The 24179-nt window shown below is 49.3% G+C and overlaps 3 protein-coding genes and 9 non-coding genes across 21 annotated transcripts in view; all 12 read right to left on the reverse strand.

The window, feature by feature from the left end:
- Nucleotides 1-6681, reverse strand: part of STX5 (syntaxin 5) — a 28667-nt gene extending 21986 nt beyond the window's left edge. The window contains exons 1-7 of one of the 4 annotated variants that reach the window (XM_060019071.1): nucleotides 6568-6681; nucleotides 5637-5880; nucleotides 4558-4628; nucleotides 4337-4392; nucleotides 4148-4218; nucleotides 237-353; nucleotides 105-161 (exon numbers count right to left, since the gene is read on the reverse strand). In XM_060019071.1, coding sequence (XP_059875054.1) covers nucleotides 105-161; nucleotides 237-353; nucleotides 4148-4218; nucleotides 4337-4392; nucleotides 4558-4628; nucleotides 5637-5861 — 597 coding nt within the window. In that variant the 5' untranslated portion in view covers nucleotides 5862-5880; nucleotides 6568-6681. Of the gene's footprint in view, nucleotides 1-104; nucleotides 162-236; nucleotides 354-4147; nucleotides 4219-4336; nucleotides 4393-4557; nucleotides 4629-5636; nucleotides 6542-6567 lie in introns of those variants that run through there. The other 3 variants (XM_060019072.1, XM_060019073.1, XM_060019070.1) reach the window with 3 other exon arrangements.
- Nucleotides 6682-7005: 324 nt separating this feature from the next.
- Nucleotides 7006-7424, reverse strand: TEX54 (testis expressed 54). Its single transcript, XM_060017472.1, has 2 exons — nucleotides 7346-7424; nucleotides 7006-7238 (listed from the first exon to the last, which is right to left on the reverse strand). The coding sequence occupies exons 1-2, from the start codon at nucleotides 7422-7424 to the stop codon at nucleotides 7024-7026; spliced, it is 294 nt and encodes a 97-aa protein (XP_059873455.1). The 3' UTR covers nucleotides 7006-7023.
- Nucleotides 7425-7578: 154 nt separating this feature from the next.
- Nucleotides 7579-14170, reverse strand: WDR74 (WD repeat domain 74). 7 transcript variants are annotated; one of them, XM_060019079.1, is made up of 11 exons: nucleotides 14154-14170; nucleotides 12668-12774; nucleotides 12461-12582; nucleotides 10600-10675; nucleotides 10313-10459; nucleotides 10032-10133; nucleotides 8832-8932; nucleotides 8694-8749; nucleotides 8205-8350; nucleotides 8064-8120; nucleotides 7579-7798 (listed from the first exon to the last, which is right to left on the reverse strand). In XM_060019079.1, exons 5-11 carry the CDS (start codon nucleotides 10421-10423, stop codon nucleotides 7619-7621), a joined length of 753 nt encoding a protein of 250 aa, XP_059875062.1. In that variant the 5' UTR covers nucleotides 10424-10459; nucleotides 10600-10675; nucleotides 12461-12582; nucleotides 12668-12774; nucleotides 14154-14170; the 3' UTR covers nucleotides 7579-7618. The 7 variants fall into 7 exon arrangements, with proteins under 7 accessions (XP_059875062.1, XP_059875059.1, XP_069397065.1 ...); XM_060019076.1 differs by lacking the exon at nucleotides 14154-14170 and adding an exon at nucleotides 12853-12961; XM_069540964.1 differs by lacking the exon at nucleotides 14154-14170 and adding an exon at nucleotides 12881-12899.
- Nucleotides 14171-14923: 753 nt separating this feature from the next.
- On the reverse strand, nucleotides 14924-15114 carry LOC132430366 (U2 spliceosomal RNA). Its single transcript, XR_009520461.1, has one exon. It is a non-coding gene; the product is annotated as a U2 spliceosomal RNA (small nuclear RNA).
- Nucleotides 15115-21045: 5931 nt separating this feature from the next.
- On the reverse strand, nucleotides 21046-21171 carry LOC132430440 (small nucleolar RNA SNORD22). The gene has a single exon (XR_009520528.1). It is a non-coding gene; the product is annotated as a small nucleolar RNA SNORD22 (small nucleolar RNA).
- Nucleotides 21172-21435: 264 nt separating this feature from the next.
- On the reverse strand, nucleotides 21436-21504 carry LOC132430439 (small nucleolar RNA SNORD31). The gene has a single exon (XR_009520527.1). It is a non-coding gene; the product is annotated as a small nucleolar RNA SNORD31 (small nucleolar RNA).
- Nucleotides 21505-21754: 250 nt separating this feature from the next.
- Nucleotides 21755-21824, reverse strand: LOC132430438 (small nucleolar RNA SNORD30). Its single transcript, XR_009520526.1, has one exon. It is a non-coding gene; the product is annotated as a small nucleolar RNA SNORD30 (small nucleolar RNA).
- Nucleotides 21825-21996: 172 nt separating this feature from the next.
- LOC132430432 (small nucleolar RNA SNORD29) lies at nucleotides 21997-22063 on the reverse strand. Its single transcript, XR_009520521.1, has one exon. It is a non-coding gene; the product is annotated as a small nucleolar RNA SNORD29 (small nucleolar RNA).
- A 206-nt stretch (nucleotides 22064-22269) lies between these two features.
- LOC132430441 (small nucleolar RNA SNORD22) lies at nucleotides 22270-22396 on the reverse strand. The gene has a single exon (XR_009520529.1). It is a non-coding gene; the product is annotated as a small nucleolar RNA SNORD22 (small nucleolar RNA).
- Nucleotides 22397-22958: 562 nt separating this feature from the next.
- LOC132430433 (small nucleolar RNA SNORD28) lies at nucleotides 22959-23033 on the reverse strand. Its single transcript, XR_009520522.1, has one exon. It is a non-coding gene; the product is annotated as a small nucleolar RNA SNORD28 (small nucleolar RNA).
- A 331-nt stretch (nucleotides 23034-23364) lies between these two features.
- LOC132430434 (small nucleolar RNA SNORD27) lies at nucleotides 23365-23436 on the reverse strand. Its single transcript, XR_009520523.1, has one exon. It is a non-coding gene; the product is annotated as a small nucleolar RNA SNORD27 (small nucleolar RNA).
- Nucleotides 23437-23715: 279 nt separating this feature from the next.
- LOC132430436 (small nucleolar RNA SNORD26) lies at nucleotides 23716-23791 on the reverse strand. The gene has a single exon (XR_009520524.1). It is a non-coding gene; the product is annotated as a small nucleolar RNA SNORD26 (small nucleolar RNA).
- Between the last annotated feature and the right edge of the window lie 388 nt (nucleotides 23792-24179).

The raw sequence follows: 24179 nt of genomic DNA on the forward strand, positions 1-24179 counted from the left end.
GTGCCCGTGACCCTGTTGCCCTTGCCCTTCCACTTGTCCCCTTCCCACTTCCCTCTGGGGCCCTCACCCCTGATTCCTATCCCTCCTACACAGATTCTTCTCACCTCTGTCCTCACTTCTAAAACTGATTTGAAGTCATTGGACATGGAGGCCAGTTTTGACTGAAAGAAAAGGAGAGAGGGTCAGCCAGAGAAGACGCCTTCCTCCCTTCTGCCTCTCCCTCCCCCGGGTCCCACCTGCAGGGAGACCACGATGGTGTTGGAATGGGTTTGCAGGTGCCGGCCGCTCTGGCTGCCCTTGGCTCTCACGAAATCTTGAAGCTGGGCGATTTGTTTGTTAAGGCTGTTGATGTCCTGGTGAAAGAGCCAACAGAAAAACTGAGTATCAACCATGGGGTCCTCAGCCAGCACCTCTCCCACATGGACATCTCTGGCAGGGACGGCAGGGTGGACATTACTAGCAGGGGTGATGGTATCTCGGACAGACCAGAAGGGCCTGCTGGGATAGTCCAAGCTCTGTAGTTTGCTCAGGCTCAGTGCCTGCGGGGTAGAGCCAGAAAGAGGTGAAATATGGCCCCGTCCATTCATAAAGACCTGAGGTGTTTACTCCCTCCACCCTGCTGTCCTACCCCCACTGTGAGGCCATGCTCATGGCCATAGAACCCTTCAAAAGGCCAAAATCTCAGACCCAGAGCATGCTGAGCAACAAAGCATCTGTGCTGTACTCAGGAGACAGGAAGAGTCAAAGGCACCATGGCTTCCCAGAAGCATCAACGAAATGGTTTTTATATACAGAATTCCTTTTAAAAATTACTATTGCAAAAGAGTGAAAGATGTGACTTGTCTAACGTTATACACGATGAATTAGTAGCACAGCCAGGCTTTCTACACCAGGCCAATGGATTATCTGCTTCCCAATCCTGCCTGCCAAGGGCCTCGCGAGACAAGGGAGATGAAGGAGGCGGCTGGGAGTGGCAGAGAAAGCTTGCCGCCCCAGGACAGCGAAGTCCAGGGAAAGACCAGAGGAAGAAGAGGAGGGGGAGAGGGAAGAGGTCAAAAGTAGTGAGCTCAAGATACAGGCTAAGAAAAAAACTAGATTAGGGGCTTCCCTGGCGGTACACTGGTTAAGAATCCACCTGCCAATGCAGGGGATGAGGTTTGAGCCCTGGTCCGGAAGAACCCACATGCCGCGGAGCAACTAAGCCCGTGTGCCTCAACTACTGAGCCTGCACTCTAGAGCCTGCGAGCCACAATTACTGAGCCCACGAGCCACAACTACTGAAGCCTGCGCTCCTAGAGCCCGTGCTCTACAACAAGAGAAGTCACTGCAATGAGAAGCCATGCGCTGCAACGAAGAGTAGTCCCCGCTCGCCGCAACTAGAGAAAGCCCGCGGGCAGCAACAAAGACCCAACGCAGCCAAAATGTAAATAAATTAATAAAAGTTAAAAAAAAAAACCCAAAAAACTAGATTAGGCAACTTCTAGAGTCCCTCCAACAGTACCCCCAGTTAGTATTCCTCCAATTAGTATCCTAGCCCCAAAGATTCTCTCGAGACCCCTGGACGATTTCTGCTGCTGACTGCTCTGTCCCTTCAGAGTTAATGGAGCCTGCTCACAGTCATGTGTCCAAAACTGCATTCCAGGTTTTTCCCCCATAAAATCTCCTCCCCCCGGAACTTAGAAAATGGCACTACTCCCCACTTAGTTGCCCAAGCTAGAAGCTCCTAAGTCACATACTGACATCTCCTTAACCCAACCTATATGCCACAGCACACCGTAACCTACACTGAGCGTTTACTACATACTCAGCACTTTGTGAACAGAACAGCAGTCTCGGGTTTGATTACTGTGCGCCATGCAACCTGCTAAGCAGCTTATGACTTTCTCTTAACTTAACATAGAAAACAACTCTTAATTTCCCCCCCAGTTATTCCCCCTTCCTTCTTTGCCACTTTGGTAAATGGTACCACCGCTCACCAGGTGCTCAGACGAAAACCTTAAGAAATCATCCTCAATTCCTCTCTCTTCCCTTAATCCACACGGAACCCACAAAGAACCCAGCTGATTCCAACATATACTCTGAATGTGTCCACTCATCTCCTTCTCTAACAAAGCTACCCTAGTCCAAACTGTCCTCTCTCTAAAAATTGCCCAGAGCCTCCTAAGTGATCTTCCTTTTAGAATTTGCCCCCTACAATCCACTTTCCACACAACCACCAGAGTGACCTTCTAAACCAAAAATAGTGCATGTCATTCCCCTGCTTCAAAATCTTCCAAGAGCTTCCCACTAAATTTAGTACACGATCCAAATTCCTCACCTAGCTTACACGGGCTATGAGGTCTCGCCCCACTCACTCCTCTGACCTCACCCCCCCCACAGGCCTCTTTCTCACTGGCTGTGCTGCAGCCACACTGGCCTGTTTCACAGCCTTTCACATCAAGGCTGCCCAGGCCTCGGGGCCTTTCCCTTTGCTATTCCCATTTTCTGGAATGTGCCCCCGTCAGATCTCTGGATGACCAACTTTCTCCTTACCATTCAGGTCTCTATGTCCCTTCCTCAGCCAAACCATCCTCGATCACCCCATGTAAAGTAGGCCCCTACCCTGAGGAACTCACTCACCTCATTTCTTTAATAGGATGTGCCGCTACCTGAAACTGTCTTTTCTGTTTGCTTGTATAGTGTCTAGTTCACCCATTCAGCAAGGAAGTTGCCAAGGGCAGGGACCGCATTTGTCTTGTTCACTGCTGAATCCCCAGAACCAGGCAGCCAAAGTCACTCAATAATGTGAGTGATTGAAAAAATAAACTAATAAATCCTTGTAACAACCCTGTGAGGTGGGTACTGTTATTATCCCCTTTTTATTTATAAGGGAACTGAAGCTCAGAGTAGTTAGGTAGCTTACGCAAGGTCACACCATAATTGGTGAGCCTGGGATTTGAAGTCTGTCTAAATCCAGTCAGTGGTTCTTAAATGCCTATGCGATAATGCCCCAGTAATTAACGGAACCCTCTCTTTTCTACTCAGCACAGCATCTCCTGAATGTGTCTGCCCTTTGGCCTCTGCCATAATCATCTTCATACTGGAGAACTGCACAAGCCTCCTCCCTAGCCTCTCTGACCGTTCATGCTCCAGGGTGTTCCTTTTTCCCCCATGGTCATTCAATTTCTCATTTTATTCTTATTACATTGTTCCGGGAAAGAAACAAATAACACTGTTAGAACTGCTATACTAGGGTCTTGCAGACAGAATTGGAATCCAGGTTCTAATCGTCTTTGCAGCCCACACACTTCAGAGTGATTCCACACTCCTTAGCAAGCCCCCATGAGGATCTTCACAGACAGCTACCAGTCTACCTTTTCAGTCTCATTTGCTGCCAATCACTCAATTCAATCAACACATACTGAGTACCTAATACCTGCCAGACACTGCTACAGGCATCTGGGACACACCCATGAACAAACAGAAAGAAAAATCTCTGCTCTTATGGCATTAGCACTTTTTTTTTCTTTTTTGGGGGAAGATGACTTAAGTGGGAGAAAACAAACAATAAACATAAGCTAATTATAGAGACCATCAGAATGTAACAAGTGCTATAAAAAAGAAAATAGAGCAAGATAAGCGAGATCAGAGTTGGTTGCTGGGGTAGTAAACAGCATGGTGACAGTAGGCCTCCCTGAGCAGGTGATATCTGAACAAAAACTTGAACTTTCCCTTTTATAAGACATGCTTCTGCACACACTGTTTCCTTTGTCTGGCACGTTCTTCCACGGCTTCTCCACAAGCCTTGAAACCAGCTCAGATGTCACATCCTCAATAAAATCTTTCCCAGTGTCCCCAGACTATCTCATTCATCTTTTCATAAGATCTTTTCTGTACCATTTGCCTCCTATTCATTGTAAGTGTGAGTTTATGAGCTGGATACCTCTTCTAGACAATAAGCCCTTGAAGTCAGGTATCTTGCCTCGTAATGTTTGTGTGGCAAGTGCCCAGCACGGTGCTTTGTACACAGTAGATGATCACTGACACACTGGATGAGCGGGATGTTTGGGGCTGGCTCTAGAAAATTTCTCTGGGACCCTAGAGCAAGGGAAAATGATGGAAGTGATCCAATTGAAATGCTGGGCTCTCCCGATCGCTAGTCGCTCACCTGTTTGATAATATAAGTTAGCTCCTCAATTTCCACTGCTTTATCATCAAAGAGGGACTTGCGCTTTGCCACTGCAGAGACAAACAAGAAGTCACGACAGGTGAGGCTGAAGACCAGGCTCAGGGAGTATGGTTCCTCCGCCCTCCCGGGTGCACTGCCCCAGTTCTGAAAGGCCCCGAGAACACTCACAGATTGTCAGCTTCTCCAGCTTGGCAAATGTGTTGCTGAGGTCTTTCCCAATGCGCCTGCAAACGAGCATTAATGGGAACACTGCGGGAAGGGAAGGAGAGGGCCTTTCCCACATTAGCACCAGCACAACCAATCCCAGTCCTCACGGCCAAGGTCACCACAGGCAAGGCTACCTCTCCTCAGACAGTGGTCATCCCACCACATAACTTCTGTCAACTCACTTGGCCATGAGGGTGAATTCACTGCGCTGCCGGACAGCACGCAGAGTTGGCTTGTTTGTCTGGATTCCATTCTGAAAAGCAACGTCAAGAGGTAAAACTTTAGTTTTCCCTCCCCATTTCCAGCTTTCACTGTTCCTCAGGTGTCTACTAAACTCACCCTCTAACACTAGTGGCATCCTCCACCAGACGGTCCATACAGGTAGACCTGGGTTCAAATCTAGGTGCCACCTCTTACTACATAAGGGGCTTGGGGCAAGTTGCTTAAACCATTCTGAATTTCTACTTCCTCTTCTGTAAAATGAAGACAATCCACACATCTCTTGTTCTTGCTAAGATTAAAAAAACTAAGGGTTGTAAATTACTTTAGCCAAATACCAGGTCCATTCTAAGCACTAAATAAATGGTAACTAGTATTACCATTCTATTCCTCCAATCCGGGAATCAGAAAGAATAAATGTAAAACTCTTGGAGATTGTACAGAAGAGAAGCTAACAAGAGCTGACCAGTAAAAATATTTTAAATTACATTTACTCAGGTTCCACTTGGATTCAGAAAGTCTGGACCAAGACAAATCTAATTTTAAAACTACTTACTTAAAAAAAAAAAAAAAAAAAACTACTTACTTAGAAATCTTCCTTCATTTTACAGATACAAAACCTGAGATCCAACTAGATTAACTTCTGTGTTGTCACAGAGCAAACGTGGTAAAATTATACTGGAACTAGAATTCAAAGTGCTTGTCTCTGAGCTAAAAGCTCTTTCAAGAACCTATTCTTCATCCAAACCAAATATACTTGCAGCCACCTCTTGCGCTGAGATATTCCTTCCAGAATAGCAACCCTACGCTCAGGGAATTCCTGATTAAAAAAAAAAAAAAAAAAAAAAAAGCCTCGATCCTTACCTCTAGATTAGCTAGCCCACCTCTTCTCTGTTGCTTGGTAGATCCTACCACCCTCTCCAAGCTGGACCAGTTCTCCATCGGGCTCCCCCAAGAATTACTTCAACCAACGGTGCTGGAGCACCGCGTCTCCCAGGTCTGAGTATGAGTCACTCTTGCCTTTCCCACTCCAGGTCCTTACCTGACGGCTCTGCAGGGACTTGCAGGCAGACAGGAACTCCTGGGTCCGATCCCGGCAGGACATGGTGTCGGGAAGGGGAGGGACCAGGGCCACTGGGGGGGGCAGAGGGGCGATGTCGCTGCTGCTAGTGCCAGCAGTTGCAGGGGACAGGACCTGTGTCTTTGAGAGACCCAGGTAGACACCCTGATCCGTGTTCTTAGACCCGTAGCGTTTCCGCGGGATCATTGAGACGCATAACCTTGGACTGTGGTGGAGGGGAGAGTGTCATTCCCCAGGCAGCCTCCTTCCCCACAAATCCCCCCCAACCAGCAGATCCTCGGGGCCCCTTTGCACTTGGCACGGACTTTCGCGCCCGAAGCCACCCGCAGATCCTGGGGCCGACCCGCAGCGGGCAGGACCCCGCTTCTTCTCTGGCCCAAGCCGTCCGGCTCCTCAGACTCTTCTTCCAACTTGGTTCTGGCGGCCAGAGCGCGGGCCGGGGCCCTGAAGGAGAGGCAGGGCCAGAGCCAGGTCCTGTGGCTCCGAAGCTCCAGTCCGGCCCGTGCAACTGCCCTAGGCCCTAAGTGGGCCCTCTCGTATCCACGGGTTCCTCCGACTCGTCAGGGAGAAACGGTGACGGACCTCCTGAGAGGGACACACTTCGGTGGGCGGAGGGGGGAAATCTCTAGGTGTTTATTTGAAGCAGGAAGTACCACCCTCGCCTCGCCTAAGTCCCACCGTCTGGAGGACTGCAACCACTGATTAGCTAAGGCCGACGTCTTTCTCAACAGGGGCTTTCCTGATTGGACGGCGACGTATTCGCTCACTTCGAGCCGTGCCGGCAGGACTTGCCCGCTGGCCTCTGGTTCCCTTCCCCCCAGCCCGCGCCGTCCCCGGAAAGAGCTGCCCAGAGCAGACACTGCGGTCAGACCCCTCTTAGAGCGTGTCCTACCTCCTCTCTGCCGCCTGGCGCCGCCGCCGCCACTGCCACAATCTCCCGGGTCGTCACCGCCTTCACCCCGGGAACCGAAGCCGCCGAAACCCGACCAAAGACTAGAAGCCGCCACGTCACCCACACGTAACCCCACCCCCGGTGACGAGCGGGCGGTGCCACGCCTTTTCAAGCCCGGCGACCCGAGAGACGCGCCCCTCCACCCAAACGCTAATGCAACTCCGCTCTCCCATTGGCTAGGCCGCAACCGTGGCCCCGCCCCCAAGGAACGGGAGCCTGGGGCCCAAGGGAATGGGCCAGCCTCGGGGGAGGAGCCTTAAAGAGCCCGCAGCCCTGGTGGTGCCCGCGCCCTGTGTGCGCAAAGCGAGCCTTGGAGGCACAAGCTCTCAGGCAGGTACAAGTTAGAAACTTTATTCTCTGGAGGGAGGCTGGGGCGGACTGAGAACAGGGCTGCGGTCACCCCTTCTCCGGCTCCTCCTGGATCCCCTCCCGGTTGCACTCCTGGAACGTACACGCCTGCTTTGGATTTTGGACTGATTGCCTCTTGTTTGACCGCGAGGAGCCCCGACGGCTGAACAGGGAGAGCCGCCGCCACAGCACAGTGATCAGAAGCCTTTCGTGCGACCTGAGATTCCGGTTTTCCGCCGAGTCTGCATCGACCCCTTCTTTACCTGCGAGGATGCGAGGCCGCTGAGCTCTATCCTCCCCAGTCCAACCTCCGGGTGGTCCATCCCGCACTCCCGGCTCCCTGGGCACCCTTGTGTGTCTCCGGTCCCACCTTCCTGAACTTCCTGTGACCCGGCCTCCTTGGCCTGCTCACCCGAAGTCTGAAAGTCCTTGCCTTGGCAGCAGCCCATGGCCCCACGCGCGGCCCCCGCACTCGGTTCCACCCACGCCAGCCCGCCGACTCCCGGCCCTGCTTTTGTGACAGCAGATAGCCCCATCACCCCAGCTCAGGGAGCAGCCGCCACTCTTTCCTTTATGCCAACACAAAAGGCTCAGGGTCGTGGTACGTATTAAGCTGTTTATTTACAACGTGAGCACAAGCTCTTCAGGAGCTGGTGGACCCAGGCCTCTTCTTCTTTCTCTGTCTGGTTTGGAGGGCGCCTTGGGACTGCTCCAAACGGGGGAGTTTCCGCTTGGCAGCTGCCTCCAAGGAAGCCCAGAGTTCATCTGTCTCTGTGTCTTCTGAGGGCACCTTGTTGGGCTCTTGAGGCTCGTGGGGTTCATCCTGGTGAGTGGGAGAAGAGCTTAGGAGTCAGACCCACAGGGAAGGGGAATAATTCCTCCAGGCACCACCCCTTTTATTTCCTGCTCCTGGAAACCATGTCCATCCATGTGCCTATCTCACCCTTGGCAGTAACTCTTTTAGGACTACGCTTGGCAGATGGATGGACAGTCCCAGGTCTAAGTTCCAGCTGCTTCCCTTTCCTCTTCACAGGGAAGTCCTCACACCTGTGCCCTTAGCTCCCACATTCCCAGACCCAACTGCTTACCTCCCAGTTATCCCTGCCTGACAGCAGGAGGCAGTTCAGTTGAGATTTGAGGTAAACCTGCAAAAGATGAGGGACCTTAACGGGCCAAGCCTGCAGAAATAGAAACATGAATCCGGGAAACAGGAGGCAGCAGGCTCTCACCTTATGGTCCAGGCCCCGTGGATTCCGGATCCTGTGTACCCTCAAGACTCTGTCCAAGCCACAGGAGGCTAGAAGGGGCTTTGAAGGGTGGCACTGCAACCCTCGGACGCTGCCCGCCAGCCCCTTCAGACAGACCAGTAGGCGCCCTAGAGAAGGCGGTAGGAATCAGTGCTAGCTGGCCAGCCAACAACCATTTATTGAGTGTTTACTGTTCATATCACTTTATGTTTCAACATTTAATCCTCGTTTAACATAATGCTGAGATGGCAATTACCATTAATATCTGCATTTTTCACGTGAAGGAACTAAGGCACGGAATTGACATAGTAATTTGTCTAAGGTCACACAGCTTATGGCAGAACCAGGATTTGAACCCGGGCAATCTGGCACCTGAAAGAGGGCTCAACAGCTCCACTGCACCCCGTCCGAGGGAATCCTGCCCTTCCTCCCCACCCCTTCCCCTTCCGCAAGGCTCCCTAGTCCACTCACCCTGCCGAAGGTCAATTTCTGCCAGCTGCCCATGAGTGTTCCCCACAATCACCGAACTGAGGAGATCAGAGGCACATGGGGTCAGCAGGGGCCCCCTGGAGTCCTTCCCAAGCCCCACTTTGCCCTCTAAACACTCACTTGCCCCCAGGAGTGAGGGTCATGGCTGTCAGTGGGTACTCTCCGTAGGTGGCCTCGAGGACCGGCCTGCGCTGGGGGGAGGCTGGATCATAGACACGGACCTGGAGGAAGGCTGAAGCATCACCAACAGTACCCGCACTCCACAGATGCCCTCCGGCTCCTCCACATCTTCATTCCCTCCTCATATATTGCTTTGTTTACAACCCACTCTTTCAGAGAAACTCCCATTTGAAATGCACTCCTCTTCTCTGTGTGTTGGGGGGTAGAGGAGAGACAGCTGCTAAGGAGCATGAACATACAGGGCTGAGGAGAGAGGTCCCCCAGCCTGGAGGCGGCAGCATTCCCATGGTCTGCATGCATGAGCATTCCATCCCCCCGTACTCCCCTCTTGGGATGGAAAAGCAAGTCAGTCCAACTGTCAAGAGTTGCTGAATTTCAAGCAGAGAAAGACGTTAAGTCTCAACAGGGAAGAGAGGGGAAGCCCTCATATGTGTTCTGAGCAGAGGCGTCTCACCAATAGCAGACTTCAATATGTAGGAGCAAAGGAAACAGGGCAAATACAGCCACCCAGGCCTGCCTGGGTCTTAGAACTTCACATAAGACCAGCTGGGAATTCCCTGGCAGTCAGTGGTTAGGACTCTGTGCTTCCACTGTAGGGGACACAGGTTTGATCCCTGGTCGGGGAATTAAGATCCCGCATGCAGCGCAGGGCAGTCAAAAAAGGAAAGAGAGAGAGAGAGACCCACTGAAAAGATCCCCATGTGGACCTTTCCTGTAAAGCTGAGGAGCTGAGGCCAGTTAGTAGAGGGTCAGGCTTGGGTCCGAAAGCAAATCAGAGGCTGCATCAGGACCAGAACTCAGTTCTCTTGATACCCAGCTCACGTCTTCTCATGACACCTGAACCATGTGATTCTACTATGAAGGGGACACTCCCTTCTTTTCTCTTCCAGGTGGGAGGAAAAGGAAGAATCACAGTTCAGGGAACTCCTTCCTAGAATGTAGTAAGAGAAGATCACCGGCTCAGCCATTGGGCTGGAACAGATGGGGGAAGTCGTCCCTCTTCTGGGAGCTCAGGGATGGAAGAAGGATGGCAAGCAGGGCGGCTGTGCCGAATGGTGGGGACCGAGCCTGCACAGCAAGGCTGTTTCTCCAGGAGGCTGCTTAAGCCCAGAAAGAGATAGGGGTGGGGTGGTGCCTCACCTGGTGGTACCCTGTACAGGTGACGAGCTTCTGTGACTCAGGGAGGAACTGTATGTCCTGGTCCCAGATGGGAACCCGCAGGTCGAGCCAATCATTCCGTACCTGGTAGGGTGGGTAGATGGGGGACAGGGCTGTGGAGGGCTCAGTGTGCCCCTTCCTCCTGCCTTCTACCATTGTCCCCTAAAGCCCAGCTGGTCTCTGACATAGTGGCCTCAGACTCCCTGGACCTCGGAACCAGCCCCTCCCTGCCCCCCATCACCTCCCCACCCCCCATCACTCACGTTCTTGGCCCTGAACACAGGCTCCTCAGAGCCCTGCAGGTCCCACACCTTCAGAGCATTCTCCTTCCCACCTGTGGCAACCATGTGGGGGCGCGCTGGGTCTTGGCGCATCCTACACACCCCAGGGCCCACTCTCAGTTCCAAGAGCTGAAAAGAATGGAAGATGAGAGGGGAGATGAGAGTCGGTTCCAGATCTTTACCCTCCTCCCTCCCCCAAAGCCTTCATCTGGCTCCTACCCTGGGCCCCACCTCCCCCAACCATCAGGATCAGGCCAGGGGAGCCTCACAGGGTCAGAGGATGCTTCCTTGTCATTGTCATGCCAGACTCGAAGAATCCCAGAATCCACACATGTGATGAGGGTGCTGCCGGCAAAGGGAGGATAGACTCAGGGTTAAAAAAAGGAGCAGGGTTGTTCTCTGGCCCCAGTCGACCCACGCCCAAATTCATATGAACTAGACTCCCTCCTACCAGCCCTGTTCCTTTTTTAAAAAATATTTATTTATTTGGTTGCCCCGGGTCTTAGTTGCAGCAGGCAGGCTCCTTAGTTGCAGTTCGCAGGCTCCTTAGTTGAGGCATGTGAACTGCCAGTTGAGGCATGCACGTGGGGTCTAGCTCCCCGACCAGGGATTGAACCCTGGCCTCCTGCACACAGGCCTGAACGTCCTGTGAGCATCAAGTCCTATCCACTGTGCCACCAGGGAGGTCCCATACCAGTCCTGCTCTTAAGGAAGCCTCTAGGTTACTCGGGTCTGGGCAGGGCTTGATGGCTCTTACTTAATTTCCTCAACAAGGTAAGGGTTTACCAGTCTCATAAGTGAGGAAGCTGAAGCTCTGAGAAATTAAAAGATTTGCCACTCAGCTATAAATGTCAGCACCAGAGCTGGAAATCAAGTCTGATACTCCAAAACAGACAGCCTTTGCTATTCCACAGCTACGTCTGGGGCACCTGGCCCTGCTAGTCTTTCTGAACCTTGAGTCAGTCACCAGAGGTCAGGATCAGTAGCTCTGAAAGGATTGAAATGGGACTGTTCTGGATTTAGTGTTCGGCCAAAACCAAACACCAGCTTCTTCTCTCAAGTTCCCTGTTCGGGGTTCCAATCTCTCCCTCAAAGTATGCGTCCCATGAAGCCCAAGCAAGTCTCTCCCCAGTATCGGTACAGTTCAAGCTTATACTCTTTCTCATATCTGCCCACCCTTCCCAACTCGGTTCAGGCTCTAGGCTTGCCTGGGCTGTGGCAAGTCTCCCAACTGCTTTCTCTCCAATCCATCCTCCACATTCCTGCAAGCTCATAGCTCTGACTGCAGCATTTCCTGCTCAAAAACCAGTAACTCCCCACCACCTACAGAAGTGCAGATCTCTCGGCCTGGCACTTAAAGCCCTTTACCTTTAGTCCCAACCTACCTTGCCTATCTCATATTAAAATGCTTCCTCACAAATAATAGGAAAAAAAATAAAAAGGAAAAACGTTGCCTCAGCTTCAACCTTCAAATGCTATTTATCGTTCTTGTGATGTACCCTGTAGCCTAACACCAATCCTTGGCCTCTGCTCAGGCAGGAGCTTCTTTCTAGAATGCCCTTATTCCTTTCTCCACATTTCAAAATTCTACCCATGCTTCAAGGGCCAGTTCCAACTTCTCACCCCCACAAAGCCTTCTCCACCTCACCTGTCAGAATTAACATCACCAAACCTACACAGTCTGCTCACAGCCTCTCTCTTCATCTTCGGAAGGAAGCTAGGCCTGCAACCTAGCACTTTCCTATCTTTTACTTTGGGAGCTTCACGACCTTGTTGGTGGTTGTTAGCCCCCACTGAAAAACACTCGAAACTATTAAATGACGGGCTCAGGGTCATCCAAAAGATTATGGAGCCAAAAGAAAAACCCTGGAGGCTGCAAACTGTATGAAGGCAGGTACTGTGTCTGGTTGACCTGAATCCCTTGCATTTCGCCCAATGCCTATATACAACCCAGTAGGTGTTCAGTTAATGTCTGTTATAGGAATGAATGAACTTCGGCAGGACAAAGGCCCCTGTCACGCAGACCCGGCCCGTGTCACCTCAAGGTTGATCGCCATTATTCGGCCGTCCTACGGGAACCTCAAAGCTCTCCCTACGACCTGAGCGTTTCAGCAAGGGGCTCGGTCTTACCCGTCGACTTGGGCGAGGCCTCGGAATATGCCCTCCCCTCCGGAGCAGTGCCTCTGACCCTGGAACCTGCCCTCCTCGGTGCTGAAGTGCTTCACTGTCCCATCCGCACAGCCCACCAGGATCTGCGAGCAGAGGAGGGCAGAATGGCGAGAAGAGGGAGGCGGCCGTGCCCCAGGCCCCTCGCTCCGCCTGCCAGCGGCTGCGCACCTGAGTCTCGCCGCCCGCGCCCCAACACAGGGCGCTCACCGCCTCCTCGCGCCGCGGCTGTCCCGACGGCGTGAAGTTGGTCGCTTGTTTGCGCTGAAGATTCACGCCTGTGGAACACGGACGTTAGTCGCGCCAATGTCCCCAAACGGCGACCCCCGCCCCTGGTTCCCGCCCCCGCCCCCCACCTTTCAGGATGCCGGTGTCGGTGCCGACCCACACATGATTCCAGCGTGCTGCCGCAGCAGCCATAGCTGAGTCCCGGAACCTACGGCTCGCACTTCCGGCGCAGCAGCTGCGTCACCAGCGCGCGCGGAGTCCGACCCAGTGGAATGCGGTTTCCGGGAGTTAAACCGCAACAGTTAAAAAAACAAAAAAATCCCTTTGCGCGCCAGTTGCTTTCGCTTTTACATCTCCAGAAACCTGGAGATGTTTCTTGTGGAGATCTGAACAGTAACTTGACCATTTTACACTTCGAGTGAAGCGTATCCTAACTGAACCGCGATGCCGGGTCTAGGCATCCGTAGTCCGTTTCCCTACCCCAAAGCATCATGTAATATTTCCTGTACCAGACAAGGTAAGAGACCATTTCAGAAATGATTGAAACGCTAGTGAAGCGGAGGGCTTCAACTTCGAGTATGAAAAGACAAAAAGGGGACTTCTGTGGTGGCACAGTAATCAAACAACCGCCTGTCAATGCAGGGACACAGGTTTGAACCCTACGCCGGGAAAATTCCTACCGGCTATGGAGCAACTAAGCTCGTGTGCCGCAACTATTGAGTCTGCGCTCTAGAGTCCGCGTGCCACCACTACTGAAGTCCGCCGCCTGAAGCCCGTGCTCAGCAACAAAAGAAACCTGCGCAATGCGAAGGCCCCGCACCACAACGAAGAGTAGTTGCCGCTCGCAGCAACGGATAAAAACCTGCGTGCAGCAATGAAAACCCAAAGCAGCGTAAAAGAAAAATAATTAAAGAAGGAGAAAACAACACGAATAGTGTTTGGGAAAACGAAGAGACACTCTTACGTATACGTATATCCTTTTGGAAAAGTAAGGTAGGGCATTGCTCTCCCTCACGTTGAGGTTTGGTGATCGTAAAAATCAACTCACAGTGAAAAAACTGCAGAATTAACACTTCTCCTCAGAATAAAATGCAACTTACAAAATAACAACGACTCCCTTTCTGGAGTGACGTACGGAGAAGTGTTGTTTCCTGAAATCAAAGCCTTTCAGAAATTTTGCTGTTTTAAACTACGTCTGTAAGAATAAAGCACCCCACTGTGGCCCGGCGGATTTGACTCCTGCAGAGAGAAGCAATCTTTATTTTCGACTCCGGTAGAGAACTGGCGGTAGGAGTGCGGAGAGTAACACTTCACCCTTGCTCTTGGCTTTGCATTACCGAGAAAAGAACACTCTCAATCTAGTTCAATCCAGACCAAAAGTCGGTGCTCGGATTCCTCCATTTTGTACGGAACTTACTGGAGTACTTACTGTTCTTTCTGATGGCTTTTTAAATACTTCCTTTATTTTTGATTGCGTTGCATCTCCACTCCTGCACGCGGACGGCGAGCGAGAATTATTCTTTGTTGTGAAGGTGGTGTGCGGCCTTCTCATCGCCGTAGTTGCTCTTGCTATGGAGTACGAACTACAGGCGACGCGATTCAACAGTTGCGGCGTTGAAACGAAATCTTTGTGGGGAGATCTGCGCGGATTAAGACTCAAACCCGCGTCAGCGGCGGTAGATTTATACTACTGCAATGACGGAAGCACCGAAAACAGTTTAAAGAATAATCGCAGTTGTCTCATGATGGTGGGACTACACGGGTTTCCTGCGATACACTTCATGGCAGGCGAAACAGAATCTCTCGTGAACACTTATGAGTTCTCAGAAGAAAAAAAAAACAAGCAGCTCAGAATTCTTCTAACTATGCACATTTTGTAGGTTTTCTCGTATTTTTCGGAGAACTTAGAGTTTTTGCCGAAGGGACTTCAAACAGTATCAGCGATTTCATGTTTTGCACAGCAGCTAACAGACATACGGAAAATAGCGCATGACCCAAGCTTAAATGAAGCGTATGTGTTATTTAATACAGAACTATACGAATCATAAACTTCCACTTGCAAATAGATCCCATAACAACTAGATAAAACAAGTAAATGAAGAAACTTTAACCTTCATGATAAAGTTTTCCTGTATTCTAAACAGCAAAATACTTGAATAATTATATTCTTTTTTTTGACAACCAAAAGTTTCCCCCGAAGGGGAGTGCACCGTTCCTGGAAGTACTGCAATACCAGGTCGATGCGTGGAGTGGACGGAGCAAGCTCCTATTCCATCTCCTAATTCCAAAAATCCATTTAATATATTGTCCTCGGATAGAGGACGTATCAGATATTAAACTGATAAGAACAGATACTACACTTGATCTTAGCCAAAAGGCCGAGAAGCGATACTGGTAAGTTTCACTGCCGGCCAGCGTTACTCTTGCTATAGCTTTTACGGTTGTGGTGACTTTTATGGCTTAATCATTAGACTTTTCTTAATGTGTGATCTTGCTTAAAACCAATTCTTCATTATTTTTGCTTCATAATGATAACTAAATTTTTGGAAATAGACCTTAAATAAGGTTTTTACTGCTTCGCCTTCCTGCTCAAGCGCTGTGTGTTTTGCATAAACCCGCCCCTCTGCTCTTTCACTTTCTGGGGATTGGTCCACATAACTAGACGTGATATCAATGGCCGCGTCGTACCTTTGCTCAGAGACTGTGGCGTCCGTCTCCAGCCTTAAGGCTTTTAGGCGCTCCCTGGGGGCGGCAGGGCGGTGGTGTTCGTTAGTCTGTGGAAGAAGATGCAGGGCGGGGCCCTTCTCCCGGACATTTACTTGGAAAGGCCGCGGTTCCCGAGCACAGACTTCGGAGTTCAAAGAACCGAGTTGGAATCCATGCTTGCCAGTTCCTGATTTGGTGACTCGAGGCATGTTGCTTAGGCTCCCGTCTTCTCCTCTTTTAAATGGAGGAATTAATAACCTGCATTTAAGCGGTGGTTGTGAGAACTGAGGACACGCTGCTCTCGGCCCAGAGGTGACAGTGGAAGTTGGCTTATAGCCTGTGTTCCTCTCTCATCCTGGGGCTCCCGGCTCCCTTCTGCCCCTCCTGCCTCCTCGGCTTGTAACATCCACCCCCACCCCACTTACATCTTGCCCTTTGTACCATCCATCACCCGTCGGCCCCACAGCGGAGAAAAGATGGCCTGAGAAAGACATTTCGGAGCCGCCTGACTCATAAACCCAGGAACCTGCGGTGGGAGTAGGGGTGAGGCAATGTAGGTCAAATCTAAAAGAAGCGGTACTTTAGAGGCTCACAGCATAGCCCAGCTGTATGAAAGGGATTAATGTCAGACTCTGGCTGAGAACGGGACTTGAAGTCCTGTTTGCTTGGACACTGTGTTAATCTGAACGCGGAACGTTCTGTTCGAAACCCCCTTAACTGAGCTCTACAGCTGTTTATGTGTCAAAGTGACCGGCCTGGCTGAGATCCTTCAGGCAAGAGTGGGATGTTCTATTCTCACTGATATGATTTCAACTAGCAAAGTCTGATAATCTATGATTTTAGAGAATATGGTTTCTTACAATGTGTCCCTGTGAATAAACAGAAGCAGTTTCTACAAGCTCCCAAAATAAATCCAGAATCTCCAGGGAGGGGCCAAATTAAGGAGATGTGGTGGGCAGAATAATGCCCCTACATGCCCATATCCTAATTCGTAGAATCTCTCATTATGTTACCTTACGTGGCAGGCAAAGTGTACTTTGCAGATATGATTAAATTAAGCGTTTTGAGAAGGAGAGATCATTCTGGATTATCTGGTGGGCTCCATGTACGTAATCACAAAGATCACAGAGGGAGACAGGAGACTCAGTGTCAGAGTGATGATCTGATGAGCCGTCACTGGCTTTGAAGATGGAAGGGAGTCATCAGTCAAGGAATGGAGGTGGCCTCTAGAAGCTAGAAAAGGCAGGAGCCTCTAGAAAGAAATGCAGCTCTGTTAACACACCTTGATTTTAGCCCATTGAGACCCATTTAGGACTTCTGACCTCCAAAACTGTAAGATAATATATTTTTTTGTTTTAAGCCACCAAGCAATAAAAAACAAAACAAAACAAACAAACAACTAATACAGAAGCAAAAGCAAAAGCAAAATTCAGTTTCTTTCAATTCTAACCTTCTCTAAACTCTGCAAGACCCAACCTGGGGCAGGCCACAGCCCCCTGGTGGAGCAGGCTTCAGTCTGTCCAGGCAGGCTGCAGCCAAGCATCCTGAGTGCACAGATCTCTTGGCGGGCTTTTCCCTGTCGGGTCTCAGCTGTCAGGTCCTCCTGTGAAGCAAAGGCAAGTGGGGAGAGCTCTGTCACTCTCTTCTACTGTGACCCCCGCCTCTTGCTGCGTGGGTACAGGAGGCTGATAGTGAGGACTCCACAGGAACTTGGAGATCTATTTATTCACTGGGAGGCCATTTGTCCATTTGTTTATGCTTTTTGAGCAGATACCCTACAATGATGAGCAAAATCAGACATGGACCTTGCCTTCATGATGTTTAAGGTTTACTGGGGAAAAGTGAGAGAAGGCTCCTGTGATCCTCCAGGCAAGAGATGAAACTGGCTTAGGGGGTGGGGTTGGGGTGGCTGTGGTGGCAGAGATGGAGAGAAGTGGAAGAAGTCACAAAGAGTCACTGGCTTTGATAACAAGCAAAGCAAGGCCAAGGGAATATTCTTTCCATGTGGGTGCATTTAAATTTTGTAAGTTAATGTTTTATTTTCATGAAAATGGTATAAATTGTCAAGTAGTGTTCAAAGGTTTATAACAACAACTCTTCCCAATTTACAACCCCCTTTTAACTCTTTTTTTTTTTGGCCGCATCTACAGTGGAAGCTTGTAGTCTTAACCACTGGACCGCCAGGGCAGTCCCCCATATTTGTAAATTAATTGAACAATTTTAGACTTTTTTTTGGTGCTCTTGAGAGGAAGATGTTATAAACTTAAAAACCAACATAATATGAAGCAGGTTGAAGAAATGCTTGGTCAGTCTGAAGAGGTGTTTAATTTTTATTGTATCACCCAACCCTTCTGAGAATCTGTTGAAGCTTTTCCCAAATAAATGCATAGTTGCCTTATACAATTTTGCATACAATTTCCGAGGAGATTCTTAGAGCCCCCTAAAGCCTGTTCACTAACCTACAAGTTAACAACCACAGCCCCGAAAAGATAGGAGGACCTGTCTGAAGGCATCCAAACACCTAAAAAGAGGCCACATCAACTGGAGGAACAGGATCTGGAGGTCCTGGAAGGCCCTGTAGGCAGGCCCACAGAGAGATAGCCTCGGCTCCCGGACTTAAAGACTGGCTCCTCTGGGCCTGCATCCCCGTGTGGCAACTCTGGGTTGGAGTCGGGCCAGAAAAGAGGGCCCAGCTGACCTCTTGATCACCAACCCTGCCCTCTTTGCTGATTAGTATTAGCTCCCTGGCTCCTAGGAATTCAAAATGTCTGCTCCTATTTACACTCTCTGCTGAAATGATCTTATCCGGTGCCCTGGCTTTCCCTCCCATCCGTCACCTGGTGATGACTGATTCCCAGCCTGACTAGTCTATGGTTTCATGCACGATTCCAGGTGCTTTATATGTATTAACAACATTAATTGAATAAGTAGTACTATAATCTTCCCTCTTTTACAGATGGAGAAACTGAGGCACAGCATGTTAGGTGATGTAATTTTTTTTTAAAGATTTTTTTGACGTGGACTTCCCTGGTGGCGCAGTGGTTAAGAATCCGCCTGCCAATGCAGGGGACACAGGTTCGAGCCCCGGTCTGGGAAGATCCCACATGCCGCGGAGCAACTAAGCCCATGAGCCACAACTACTGAGCCTGAGCTCTAGAGCCCGAGACACAACTACTGAAGCCCGCGTGCCTAGAGCCCGTGCTCCAGAACGAGAAGCCACTGCATGAGGAGCCCACGCACCACAATGAAGAGTAGCCCCGCTCGCCGCAACTAGAGAAGGCCCACACGCAGCAATTAAAACCCAACGCAGCCAAAAATAAATAAATTTTAAAAAGAAAGATTTTTGACGTGGACCATTTTTCATTTTTTTATTTTTTATTTTTTTCGGTACGCGGGCCTCTCACTGTTGTGGCCTCTCCCGTTGCGGAGCACAGGCTCCGGACACGCAGGCTCAGCGGCCATGGCTCACGGGCCCAGCCGCTCCGCGGCATGTGGGATCTTCCCGGACCGGGGTACGAACCCGTGTCCCCTGCATCAGCAGGCGGACTCTCAACCACTGCGCCACCATGGGAAGCCCATGTGGACCATTTTTTTAAGTCTTTATTGAATTTGTTACAATATTGCTTGTTTTATGTTTTGGTTTTTTGGCCGCGAGGCATGTGAGATTATAGCTCCCCAACCAAGGATCAAGCTTTTTTTTTTGGCTGCGTTGGGTCTTCGTTTCGGCGCACGGGCTTTCTCTAGTTGCGGCGAGCAGGGGCTACTTTTCGTTGCCGTTGCCGTGCTCGGGCTTCTCATTGTGGTGGCTTCTCTTGTTGCAGAGCACGGGCTCTAGGCTCACGGGCTTACTTGCTCCGTGGCATCCCGGACCAGGACTTGAACCCGTGTCCCCTGCATTGGCAGGATTCTTAAAACCACTGCGCCACCAGGGAAGCCCGATTCCTATTCTTTCCGGCGTTTATCTCAGGGTGCCTGAAAACTCAGCACTATTGACATTTTGTTTGGGGAGTTGGGGAGCTGTGCTATTAATTGTAGGGTGTTTAGCAGCATCCTTGGCCTCTACCCACTAGGTAGTAGTAGAGCCTACCCACCACCCCCCACAAAACACTGTGACAACCAGAAGTGTCTCCAGACATTTTCTAATGTTCCCCAGGGGGCAAAATCACCCCTGGTTGAGAACCACTCTGCTATTTCAAATAACCTTGTTTGTTGGCTCTCATTCTGCCTCCTCCTCTTCCTCTAGAATGTAACCAAACATCAGTCAGCAAAAGCAAGAGCAGGGCCTTGGCTCTCCCAGCAAATACACTGCTAGGTTTGGGATGGAGCAACACGTTGGCACTGCTGACACTTACTGAAGTGGGGAGACTGGAGAGGAACAACATGGAATCAAGGTCTGAATGTCTGACTGGTTATCAGTTCAGGAGCAGGTTGCAGAAGTCCAGGCTAGAAATATCATAGACTGAGTCATCACTGTATGGAAGGACTATGAGGGTCCCCTTCATTTTGGAGCTCTCCCCCATTTCTCCAGATTGTCCCAGACTCATTTCTTTCATCTCTTAAGTAGCCGGGCCTTAATTTGAATTCCTATTTGCCACATGGTGAAAACATTGCTTGAGGAAGGCTTCATTATCTACCAAACACCTCTCATGGTGCCCGCTTCCCTCGGGTTTACAGGTCAGCACTGCAGGCTCTCTTACTGCTTGCAGTGCCTCATTCTGGGTCTGTCCTCTGCTGTTCCTCCCACCTTTAAATACAGGTGCTTCCCCAGGCTTCCTCGGTGTGCCTTCTCTTACTTGGACCAACCCTTTCATTCTTGTGGCTATAATTACTATGTTGACCATTCTTATTACTGTATGGCTACGACTGAATTAGCAAAAATGCATTTTCTTTCAGTTAAATTGCCTTTTACTTTACTACACTTCTGACACAAAACATATTTTATTGAGAAAAGTCTAATATAAAGTTTTAGGGCACAGCTAAAGGTTAAAGGGTCACCCAAACCCAGCAAACATTCATATAGAACTCCTCAGCTAAGTACAGAGAGAAGGAAAAACTCCTTAAAGGTGTAAGGAGGCTCCCTGAATGGTTCCCTGGGTTAGACAATTCAGCATCAGGCAAACTGCCAAGCTTAAACAGGGTAAAGCCAGTAACAATCTTTCTGGGATTATTTCCTTCTGTCCAGCTAGACCCACTCAAACACAGGAATCAGTGAAGGTTTAAAAAAACAAAAAGTTTTATTTAGAAAGGCTAAAATGATTGTATGCTAATTTGAACAGGTAGGTTGTATAAGAAAATTCCATTTTTGATATCCTTTGAGAGTTGGACTCCTGTAGAGAAAAATAAAAAAAGTTGAGTTTTCTTACCATATGGAAAAGTATATACCACATGGGTTTAGAAGGGCTATCCTTTAAACCAGCTAACATTAAAAGGACTGCTTCCAGATACTTTTCTATTTATCATGGTTAGTCTATTAAATATGTAACGTTAAGTACATGAATAGATACTTACCATTATGTGTGCTTTGTTCTTTCTTCAGACCTGAAGGAAAAAAAAAACACAACCGATTTTCAACCAGTAATTTATTCCCTCCTTTGCCTTGTTTAGAAATTCTTATGATCCCTCAGACAGTTCCTTCTGGAACAAGCTTTCCTCTTCTCCCCCAGCCAGCCCCAGTGGGTTCACCTTTACAGGCTCTGGGACTAGGACAGGAAGTAAGACATGTGAATATTTCTTCACTGGGAAATTTTAACTTGACCCACCTTGTGCTTACATTTACTCACCTCTTAACTTCAGACTGGAGTTGAACAGAAATATGGCTTACTCCTTTCCCCTGCGAAAGAACGATTGGGAACTAAGTCTCTAAACCACCCCGAGACAAAAGGCACATCTATGTAGGTCTCAACAGACATTTTGATAGAAACCACCACCTAGTCCACAAAGCTTCCTATTGGCTATAAAGCCCACCCAACTTCCCACTATTGTCACCTTTCACTCCAAGGCAAACTCACAGCTCAGAAAATACCTTTCAGTCATAGTGATCAGACTGGGGCGGTACTGAACTCATCACTGGTGAGTGGAAATCTGTCACAGGTGGTTCACAAATGGCCAAAGACAAACTTTGGATTAAACAAGTAATGTCTGCACAGCTATCCAAAGTGCCACAAAAAACCCTGGCAAATTCTATATAGTAGCCACAGATGACAGATTTACCTCAATTCATTCTCAGGCTCCAGACAAGGAGTTGGACCTAAAACAAAAACAAGACTGAATCAGTAAGCTTAATTCCTGCATTAAAAGTTGTTCCCACCTAAGCTATGGTTCCTAGAAAATCAGATTTCCGAGTCTCAACAGCAAATCGTCAGCCGAACGAGATTCCAGGTAAGTCATCATACAGACATGCCGAAAAAGGCATTTTTTCCTACTCAATACGCTGTGTGCACCAACGCATATGAAAAACACTCACCTTTGAGCAAACAAGCAGGTAACTGGCAATGGTACCTAGGGAAGGATGAAGCTGTGAGTGATACAAGTTCCTTACAGACAGTATCCCACTGCTGTCTTCTCCAGTTTCTCAGATGTTCAGGTCTTCTCATTATTTAAGTCATAGTGAGCTAGTCTGATTCATCATAGAAACTGCTTACTTGGTGATATATGCCATACAGACATTAATCAACTAACCTTTCAACGCGGGAGGCTTTCCAGGAGTAATACAGGAACAAGGAACAAGCTGCTCCTGAATGAGAACGTCATGTAATTAGCAACATAGCCAGAATTATTCTAGCTAGGGTTAATGGATAAACCAAGAAAAGCTAAACAAGTGATATCCGCAGGCATTTGCTGCACCTCAGACACTTCCTTATGGAACAAGCTTTCATCCCCTCTCCCCGTTAGCCCCAGTGGGTTCACCATTACTGGCTCTGGGGCTAGAACAGGAGTAAGACAGAATGCTTGCTCTCCTCACTGGCACTGGAAACAAGCTACAACCAGAAAGGTTACAAGTACTCACGATTCTCAACTCTCTCCAGGAGTTTGACCCTGAGCAGATCAAGAGGCATCTAGGAAATCAAGAAAGACAAAATAAGGGACTTCCCTGGTGGTCCAGTGTTGAGAATCTGCCTTCCAATGCAGCGGACAATGGTTTGATCCCTGGTAGGGGAACTGAGATCCCACATGCCGCGGGGCAACTAAGCCCGAGGGCTCTAGAGCCTGCGTGCCACAACTAGGACCTGACACAGCCAAATAAAGAAGTAAATATTAAAGAAAAGGAAAGATAAAAGATCAAGAAACATCACTATAAGGAACAAAAGAAACCAAAAAGTTACACGGATCAATCAGGGCTTTTACAACAACCCCCCCCCCCCCCCCCGAGAGTTATCAAGGCTCACATATAACCTAACTTACAACATTGGAAAAAGTTAACTTACTGTAAGACAGATGTATACATCACCATGAGGACAACCTGCAAAAGGGCAGCAAATGGTTATTTCAAAACACTAGGATGGAATAAAATGTCTTCATTAACAGCAACTGCCATCAGAACTCTAACATGCTATTAAATGTCGTACCTCACGGAGAATCAGCATTACCACTCAAATCATCTGACAGTGACATGTGGGTGAGGGAAGAGCACACCATCACAAGAACCAACTGTGCCGCTTGCTGGGCTGCCATCTCCCTCCCCAGGAAAATCATTCCAAGAGGAACAAGCTGGAAGGAGCAAAAAGGCAACACTGCTCCACTGACCATTTGCTCTCCCGGTTGTGGGGAACACCAGACAGACTACACCCTAACCCCCCCATTTGCACAATTACCTGCATTCACCCTGGGAGGCAGCTGAATTCCTTAGGATTGGCGATGAGATGCTGGAGACAGAAAAGGGAGGCATTATATGTACCTAAGAATAGCCATTCAAGGTCCTTGAGTATTTGGGGCCCACTTCTCAGTAGTAAGATGACATCACTTTTGAGTTCAGGCATATGCTTGTCATTTTACGTTCATCATGGAGTGGCCAGCGCAATCTGAAGCTGCAAGTCCCATCCAGATTCTGTGCCCCTACCCGTAATTGCATAAAGCATCGTATACCCACCTGGAGCATCGCCATAATGCTTGATCCACACAGGGACAGGTCTTGTCCCATCCTCCCACCCATAAGGTCTTTTGATTTAAACCACATCTGGGGAAAAAAAAAAGAACACCCTTCACTTTTACGTCTCCTAGCCTAACTGTCCCACGTCAGTCCCTTAACACCTCAGGGCTAAAGAGCCCAAACATTGGCCACAAACAGTGCTACTCAGAATTTTTATGTTTTCTCCACTAATTCATCAGAAAGAGAGAGTTCAACTTTTGAGATCATCCCCGTAGCACATCCCGGTAGACTTCCGTATATCCAACAATTAAACCAAAAAAATAAAGGTGGTAAAGGCACGCCACGAGCACTTACTGTAACGAGAACTCTTTGCTATCCTTTAGTGCTCGACGCGCGCCCGAACCCTGAAGACAAGAGAACATCGGGTCAGCACTAGGCTATCTCGTAAACGCTTTGTCTTCCGGAGCTAAGACTGCGTCGGCCGTGCAAGGCCTGTCTCCTCAGAGTTTCTTATCCTCACGGAGCTCAGTACAGGTCTGTGAAAAGACTCTCATCACAGAGAGGCCCGTCGGCACCGCCCCCCATCGCCATGTTGTCCTTCACAAAGCCCCTGTCGCTTCAAGGCCTCAATGCCATGGCCATGTTTTTCTCTCCCCTGCTCCA

The sequence above is a fragment of the Delphinus delphis genome, chromosome 8 (genome assembly GCF_949987515.2).
Source record: "Delphinus delphis chromosome 8, mDelDel1.2, whole genome shotgun sequence".
Classification (NCBI taxonomy): Eukaryota; Metazoa; Chordata; class Mammalia; order Artiodactyla; family Delphinidae; genus Delphinus; species Delphinus delphis.